Source organism: Nansenia antarctica, assembly GCF_963989245.1.
Source record: "Nansenia antarctica genome assembly, contig: SCAFFOLD_123, whole genome shotgun sequence".
NCBI lineage: Eukaryota > Metazoa > Chordata > Actinopteri > Argentiniformes > Microstomatidae > Nansenia > Nansenia antarctica.
The window spans coordinates 260,001-270,000 of record NW_027663086.1 but is presented as its reverse complement, the minus strand read 5'-3'; the positions used below and the strand labels follow the sequence as shown (position 1 = coordinate 270,000).

General features: G+C 51.9%; 1 protein-coding gene across 1 annotated transcript in view; it reads right to left on the bottom strand.

The window, feature by feature from the left end:
• Window positions 1–10,000, bottom strand: part of LOC308175318 (glypican-6-like) — a gene marked incomplete at both ends in the record, with an annotated part of 215,632 nt that overhangs the window by 45,446 nt on the left and 160,186 nt on the right. Inside the window, one exon of the mRNA XM_080551002.1 lies at window positions 4,176–4,341. Within this exon, the coding sequence (XP_080407128.1) occupies window positions 4,176–4,341 (166 nt within the window). The remainder of the gene's footprint in view (window positions 1–4,175; window positions 4,342–10,000) is intronic.

The following is a 10,000-nucleotide window of genomic DNA, read 5'->3' as shown; positions in this document are numbered from 1 at the left end:
AGAGAGAGAGAGAGAGAGAGAGAGAGAGAGAAAATGTCCCCAGGGTTCGACTGCTCTAATTGCGATACAACACTCCCTGCTGAGCAAACAAAACAAAAACAATTTTCGATAAGAAAATGTTTAAAAAGAAATGAATGAGAAATCCATTATTTTCGTATAGCCCACAGGTTTCTGTCTCAGTCAGACAGGATACATCTCTCTCTCGTGTGTGTGTGTGTGTGTGTGTGTGTGTGTGTGTGTGTGTGTGTGTGTGTGTGTGTGTGTGTTGTACTCATTGCTACAATAGTTTTTGCATTCACTGTCTTGTTCAACATTCCCTGAGCGGCAATAAGACCAGACTCCCCTCCTCCCCCCCTCCCCCCCCCCCTCCCCCCCCCCCCCCTCCTCCTCCGTTTGTAGAAGACTCTAACTTTTTAACACTTCTCACGCTGCTGTGAGTCGTCTCAGTCAGAGAGGCTCTCAGGTGTTCTGCTCTGTTCTGTGTTCTGTTCTGCTGAGATGACGGAAGTGTGGCTTGTTCTCTCCAGGAAGACAACAAACAAAAACAACAACAAGTGACACCACCACATCTCCCGGGTTTGTCTGTCAACAGCGCTATCACACACACACGAATGCACGTGCACCCACACACTCAAACACACACCAACCAACCGAAGTGACAGCTCAGAAGTACTGCAGTGTTGCTGATGTATTCTGCTGGGACACGACTTCAAAAACCCGTCCTCACGTTTCTGGGGAAGTTTGGCACAACAACAAAAAACAACAAGAGGGAGGAGACGCTGCATTCATGCCTTTGCTAGGTCGTCAGACAGCTTAGAGGAGGAGAGAGGCTACATACATGTCTTCACTAGGTACCGGTAGTTATTAGCACTGTATGAAATACACACAACAGCATACACCCAGCACTGTATGACACACACACAACAGCATACACCTGCACTGTATGACACACACACAACAGCATACACCTGCACTGTATGACATACACACAACAGCATACACCTGCACTATATGACACACACACAACAGCATACACCCAGCACTGTATGACACACACACAACAGCATACACCCAGCACTGTATGACACACACACACAACATACACCCAGCACTGTATGACACACACACACAACATACAACCAGCACTGTATGAAATACACACAACAGCATACACCCAGCACTGTATGACACACACACAACAGCATACACCCAGCACTGTATGACACACACACAACAGCATACACCTGCACTGTATGAAATACACAACAGCATACACCCAACACTGTATGAAATACACACAACAGCATACACCCAGCACTGTATGACACACACACAACAGCATACACCCAGCACTGTATGACACACACACAACAGCATACACCTGCACTGTATGACATACACACAACAGCATACACCTGCACTGTATGACATACACACAACAGCATACACCTGCACTGTATGACACACACACAACAGCATACACCTGCACTGTATGACATACACACAACAGCATACACCTGCACTGTATGACACACACACACAGCATACACCCAACACTGTATGACATACACACAACAGCATACACCCAGCACTGTATGACATACACACAACAGCATACACCCAGCACTGTATGACACACACACAACAGCATACACCCAGCACTGTATGACACACACACAACAGCATACACCTGCACTGTATGACACACACACAACAGCATACACCCAGCACTGTATGACACACACACAACAGCATACACCTGCACTGTATGACATACACACAACAGCATACACCCAGCACTGTATGACATACACACAACAGCATACACCCAGCACTGTATGACACACACACAACAGCATACACCTGCACTGTATGACATACACACAACAGCATACACCCAGCACTGTATGACACACACACAACAGCATACACCTGCACTGTATGACACACACACAACAGCATACACCTGCACTGTATGACACACACACAACAGCATACACCCAGCACTGTATGACACACACACAACAGCATACACCCAGCACTGTATGACACACACACAACAGCATACACCTGCACTGTATGACACACACACAACAGCATACACCTGCACTGTATGACACACACACAACAGCATACACCCAGCACTGTATGACACACACACAACAGCATACACCCAGCACTGTATGACACACACACAACAGCATACACCCAACACTGTATGACACACACACAACAGCATACACCTGCACTGTATGACACACACACAACAGCATACACCTGCACTGTATGACACACACACAACAGCATACACCCAGCACTGTATGACACACACACAACAGCATACACCCAGCACTGTATGACACACACACAACAGCATACACCTGCACTGTATGACACACACACAACAGCATACACCCAGCACTGTATGAAATACACACAACAGCATACACCCAACACTGTATGACACACACACAACAGCATACACCTGCACTGTATGACACACACACAACAGCATACACCCAGCACTGTATGACACACACACAACAGCATACACCCAGCACTGTATGACACACACACACAACATACACCCAGCACTGTATGACACACACACAACAGCATACACCCAGCACTGTATGACACACACACAACAGCATACACCTGCACTGTATGACATACACACAACAGCATACACCCAGCACTGTATGACACACACACACAACAGCATACACCCAGCACTGTATGACATACACACAACAGCATACACCTGCACTGTATGACACACACACAACAGCATACACCCAGCACTGTATGACACACACACACAACATACACCCAGCACTGTATGAAATACACACAACAGCATACACCCAGCACTGTATGACACACACAACAGCATACACCCAACACTGTATGACACACACACACAACATACACCCAGCACTGTATGACACACACACAACAGCATTGTTGCCATGTATACTGCCATGTAGCCTCTACCTCCTGAGCTTAGAGGAGGAGAGATGCTACATACATGTCTTTGCTAGGTCGTCAGACAGCTTAGAGAGGGAGATGCTACATATATGTCTCCGCTAGGTCGTCAGACAGCTACAGGACGGCTTAGAGCAGCTAGCTGCGTCCTTACGGCGCCTCTGAAACATTCCTCACAGGGCTCAGCATGAAACACAGCTCTGAAACGCGTTTCCCTGCGATCTTCTCCTCTTTATCAATCCTCAGCAGCAGGAGCCAACGCTGTACAGAGGCTGCCAAGCTAGCAGGGACCGCTAAGACAACAACGCTTCACACAGGAGAAGCAGCCGCTCCATAAATAACATCTTTGTTTTCGTCTTCCTGAAATCCCTTAAAGCTGAACATAACATGCCACGGTGCTCTCACAGAGGAGATTCAAAAGCGCACTCAAACACACATATGCACATCATGCACACACACACACACACACACACACACACACACACACACATATGCACATCATGCACACACACACATATGCACACACACATATGCACACACACACACACACACACACACACACACACACACACACACACAGAGGGGTTCTCACCTATGAACAGGTTAATATATACACACACACACACACACACACACACACACACACACACACACACACAGCGGTACCAGGGTTCTCACCTATGAACAGGTTCCACACACACACACACACACACACACACACACAGCGGTACCAGGGTTCTCACCTATGAACAGGTTCCACACACACACACACACACACACACACACACACAGCGGTACCAGGGTTCTCACCTATGAACAGGTTCCACACACACACACACACACACACACACACACAGCGGTACCAGGGTTCTCACCTATGAACAGGTTCCACACACACACACACACACACACACACACACACACACACACACAGGGGTACCAGGGTTCTCACCTATGAACAGGTTCCACTCGGGGTCCAGGTCGGCCTGGTTGGCACACACACACACACACACACACACACACACACACACACACACACAGGGGTACCGGGGGTTCTCACCTATGAACAGGTTCCACTCGGGGTCCAGGTCGGCCTGGTTCACACACACACACACACACACACACACACACACACACACACACACACACACACACACACACACACACACACACAGAGGGGTTCTCACCTATGAACAGGTTCCACTCGGGGTCCAGGTCGGCCTGGTTGGCCAGACAGCCTCTGATGACGTTGTGGCAGTAGTTGTGGCAGGGCTTCAGGCCCGGCAGGCCCCGGCAGTACGGGCAGTACAGCATCTTAGTCAGCGCCCTGACGCACGCAGGAGCCACGTTCACCTGTGGGGGGCGACAGAGAGCACCACTGTTACAATTTTTGCCATTTAGCTACATAATGGTAAATGGACTGACTTATACAGCGCCTTATTCCAAAGCGCTTTACAATGGCCTCTCATTCACGCATTCACACACAAATTCACACACCAATGGCGGCAAGCTACCATGCAAGGCGCCGGCCCGCTTATTGGGAGCAATTTGGGGTTCAGTGTCTTGCCCAAGGACACTTCGACATGTGACCAGCCGGGGTTGGTATACAGACTGACTTATACAGACTGACTTATAGACTGACTTCTACAGCGCCTTATTCCAAAGCGCTTTACAACGGCCACTCATTCACCCATTCACACACACATTCACACACCAACGGCGGCAAGCTACCATGCAAGGCGCCGGCCCGCTCATTGGGAGCAATTTGGGGTTTAGTGTCTTGCCCAAGGATCTGCCGACCTTGTGATCATTAGACGGCGGCTCTACCTCCAGAGACACAGCCTCTACCTCCTGAGACACAGCCTCTACCTCCTGAGACACAGCCTCTACCTCCTGAGACACAGCCTCTACCTCCTGAGACACAGCCTCTACCTCCTGAGCCACAGCCTCCACCTCCTGAGACACAGCCTCTACCTCCTGAGCCACAGCCTCTACCTCCTGAGACACAGCCTCTACCTCCTGAGACACAGCCTCTACCTCCTGAGACACAGCCTCTACCTCCTGAGACACAGCCTCTACCTCCTGAGACACAGCCTCTACCCCCTGAGACACAGCCTCTACCTCCTGAGACACAGCCTCTACCTCCACCAGCCTCTACCTCCTGAGCCACAGCCTCTACCTCCTGAGACACAGCCTCTACCTCCTGAGACACAGCCTCTACCTCCTGAGACACAGCCTCTACCTCCTGAGACACAGCCTCTACCTCCTGAGCCACAACCTCTACCCCCTGAGCCACAGCCTCTACCTTCTGAGCCACAGCCTCTACCTCCTGAGACACAGCCTCTACCTCCTGAGACACAGCCTCTACCTCCTGAGACACAGCCTCTACCTCCTGAGACACAGCCTCTACCTCCTGAGACACAGCCTCTACCTCCTGATACACAGCCTCTACCTCCTGAGACACAGCCTCTACCTCCTGAGACACAACCTCTACCTCCACCAGCCTCTACCTCCTGAGACACAGCCTCTACCTCCTGAGACACAACCTCTACCTCCTGAGACACAGCCTCTACCTCCTGAGACACAACCTCTACCTCCTGAGACACAGCCTCTACCTCCTGAGACACAACCTCTACCTCCTGAGACACAGCCTCTACCTCCTGACACAGCCTCTACCTCCTGAGACACAGCCTCTACCTCCTGAGCCACAGCCTCTACCTCCTGAGACACAACCTCTACCTCCTGAGACACAGCCTCTACCTCCTGAGACACAGCCTCTACCTCCTGAGACACAACCTCTACCTCCTGAGACACAGCCTCTACCTCCTGAGACACAGCCTCTACCTCCTGAGACACAGCCTCTACCTCCTGAGCCACAACCTCTACCTCCACCAGCCTCTACCTCCTGAGACACAGCCTCTACCTCCTGAGACACAGCATCTACCTCCTGAGCCACAGCCTCTACCTCCTGAGACACAGCCTCTACCTCCTGAGCCACAGCCTCTACCTCCTGACCCACAGCCTCTACCTCCTGAGACACAGCCTCTACCTCCTGAGCCACAGCCTCTACCTCCTGACCCACAGCCTCTACCTCCTGAGACACAGCCTCTACCTCCTGAGACACAGCCTCTACCTCCTGAGACACAGCCTCTACCTTCTGAGACACAGCCTCTACCTTCTGAGACACAGCCTCTACCTCCTGACCCACAGCCTCTACCTCCTGACCCACAGCCTCTACCTCCTGAGACACAGCCTCTACCTCCTGAGACACAGCCTCTACCTCCTGAGACACAGCCTCTACCTCCTGAGACACAGCCTCTACCTCCTGAGACACAGCCTCTACCTCCTGAGCCACAGCCTCTACCTCCTGAGACACAGCCTCTACCTCCTGAGACACAGCCTCTACCTCCTGAGACACAGCCTCTACCTCCTGAGACACAGCCTCTACCTCCTGAGACACAGCCTCTACCTCCTGAGACACAGCCTCTACCTTCTGAGCCACAGCCTCTACCTTCTGAGCCACAGCCTCTACCTCCTGAGCCACAGCCTCTACCTCCTGAGACACAGCCTCTACCTCCTGAGACACAGCCTCTACCTCCTGAGACACAGCCTCTACCTCCTGAGACACAGCCTCTACCTCCTGAGACACAGCCTCTACCTCCTGAGACACAGCCTCTACCTCCTGAGACACAGCCTCTACCTCCTGAGACACAGCCTCTACCTCCTGAGACACAGCCTCTACCTCCTGAGCAACAGCCTCTACCTCCTGAGCCACAGCCTCTACCTCCTGAGACACAGCCTCTACCTCCTGAGCCACAGCCAGCCCAACCAAAAAACTCAAAAGAAGATGACAGGATGGGGTACACAGCTCTCTGTGTCTCCAGCCTGAGTGGAAGAGACAGACAGCAGCCTCACATCTGACCTCTGACCTCCAGACATGGAGAGACCAGAGCTGTGGTAAGTGGCCTGTCAGCCTCTGCGTTCATGCTCGACTTCAGACTCCGGCCAGCTATGCTCTTAGTGTCTGTGTGAGTTTGTGTGGGTGAGTGTGTGTGTGTGTGTGTGTGTGTGTGTGTGTGTGGGGGCGTGTGTGTGTGTGTGTGTGTGTGTGGGTGAGTGGCTTGGCTGAGGTCAAGGTAGTCATGCAATGACAGGACGGGGAAGTATGGAGGAGTCAGCAGAGAGAGTCAGAGCAGGGGGGGGGGGGAGACAGGGCAGGGTGGGGAGGGGGAGGAGGGGTGATCCAAACCTGACAGGGTTCAACTCCGCTCAGAACTTCTTCAATAACAGCACCAACATGCTGCATGACTCCCAGCAGGGGGGGGGGGTCTAGTGGGGGGGGTCTAGTGATCTTCTCTGCTGCAGATGAAGATGAAAGACAGACATCTCTTTTATCTCTTCTCTTGGAGTGAAAAAAAAGATCAAGAAAAGCATCTGTGGTTCAACCCCATCTAGCGAAGCTGACAGAACAGGTAGAGGGTAGAGGTACAGCACTGTGTCTCCTGAGACATCTACCACCCCCCAGCACTGTGTCTCCTGAGACATCTACTACCCCCCAGCACTGTGTCTCCTGAGACATCTACTACCCCCCAGCACTGTGTCTCCTGAGACATCTACTACCCCCCAGCACTGTGTCTCCTGAGACATCTACTACCCCCCAGCACTGTGTCTCCTGAGACATCTACCACCCCCCAGCACTGTGTCTCCTGAGACATCTACCACCCCCCAGCACTGTGTCTCCTGAGACATCTACTACCCCCCAGCACTGTGTCTCCTGAGACATCTACTACCCCCCAGCACTGTGTCTCCTGAGACATCTACTACCCCCCAGCACTGCGTCTCCTGAGACATCTACTACCCCCCAGCACTGCGTCTCCTGAGACATCTACTCCCCCCCAGCACTGTGTCTCCTGAGACATCTACTACCCCCCAGCACTGTGTCTCCTGAGACATCTACTACCCCCCAGCACTGCGTCTCCTGAGACATCTACTACCCCCCAGCACTGTGTCTCCTGAGACATCTACTACCCCCCAGCACTGCGTCTCCTGAGACATCTACTACCCCCCAGCACTGTGTCTCCTGAGACATCTACTACCCCCCAGCACTGCATCTCCTGAGACATCTACTACCCCCCAGCACTGTGTCTCCTGAGACATCTACTACCCCCCAGCACTGTGTCTCCTGAGACATCTACTACCCCCCAGCACTGCGTCTCCTGAGACATCTACTACCCCCCAGCACTGTGTCTCCTGAGACATCTACTACCCCCCAGCACTGTGTCTCCTGAGACATCTACTACCCCCCAGCACTGTGTCTCCTGAGACATCTACTACCCCCCAGCAGTGCGTCTCCTGAGACACCAGCTTCCCCCTCTACTGTGTCTCCTAAGATTTCGACTTCCCCCCCTTGTACTGTTTCTCCAGAGTCTTAAAAAACAACCAAACAAACAAACCAAACCAATCTTCTTCCATCACTGAGACTGAGACTGCCAATGACCCCTGGCCTGAGCTAGATTACTCTTCCACTTGGTGAACTGATGATTGACTTGCTTAGTCAAATGTATTGATTGTGAGTCGCTTTGGAATAAGGCGTCTGCTAAATTGCCAAAACTGTAATGTAAAAAAGTACAGCAAGCCCCATGTTATCTACCAGCTTCTCCTTCTGAATAATAAAATCAACTCTTAGCAGCTTTTCTGCCGTGTTCTGTGTAGTACAGTATGTCTCCCTGAAGTGGTATTGATCATCAATCTCTCTCTCTCTCTCTCTCTCTCTCTCTCTCTCTCTCTCTCTCTCTCAACATACAGTAATTCAATATTTCATGTGAAAAGCCACTAATCATAACGCAGTCGGTTTTTGGTAATTTAGTAAAATCCGGATTTAGCAAGAAAGAGAATCAGACATAAGAGACCTGCGGTGGCTGAGAGATGGAGAATCGATGAGACCGTGAATATGAGAGATTCGTGTTACATGAAGCCTCCGCCTCCGCATCACATATGAACTCAGACCCGCCAGGCAGAGCACCTGAGGGGGGGGGGGGGGGGGGGGGGGGCAGGGGGATAGACAGTAGCCAAGATCTTTAAGACGGACGGTTAAAACGGAGGGAAGCTGCTGTCCCCTTCAGAATGACCCATCCTGCATGTCATCCCTCCTCTCTCTCTCACCCATCCTGCATGTCATCCCTCCTCTCTCTCTCTAACTCTCTCTCTCTCTCACTCATACTGCATGTCATCCCTCCTCTCTCTCACCCATCCTGCCTGTCATCCCTCCTCTCTCTCTCACCCATCCTGCATGTCATCCCTCCTCTCTCTCTCTAACTCTCTCTCTCTCTCTCACTCATACTGCATGTTATCACTCTTCTCTCTCTCTCTCTCTCACCCATCCTTCCTGTCATCCCTCCTCTCTCTCTCACCCATCCTGCATGTCATCCCTCCTCTCTCTCTCACCCATCCTGCATGTCATCCCTCCTCTCTCTCTCACCCATCCTGCATGTCATCCCTCCTCTCTCACACCCATCCTGCATGTCATCCCTCCTCTCTCTCTCACCCATCCTGCCTGTCATCCCTCCTCTCTCTCTCACCCATCCTGCCTGTCATCCCTCCTCTCTCTCTCACCCATCCTGCATGTCATCCCTCCTCTCTCTCTCACACCCATCCTGCATGTCATCCCTCCTCTCTCTCTCTAACTCTCTCTCTCTCTCTCTCCCACCCATCCTGCCTGTCATCCCTCCTCTCTCTCACCCATCCTGCATGTCATCCCTCCTCTCTCTCTCACCCATCCTGCATGTCATCCCTCCTCTCTCTCTCTAACTCTCTCTCTCTCTCACCCATCCTGCATGTCATCCCTCCTCTCTCTCTCTCACCCATCCTTCCTGTCATCCCTCCTCTCTCTCTCACCCATCCTGCATGTCATCCCTCCTCTCTCTCTCTCTCTCACCCATCCTGCATGTCATCCCTCCTCTCTCTCTCACACCCATCCTGCATGTCATCCCTCCTCTCTCTCTCACCCATCCTT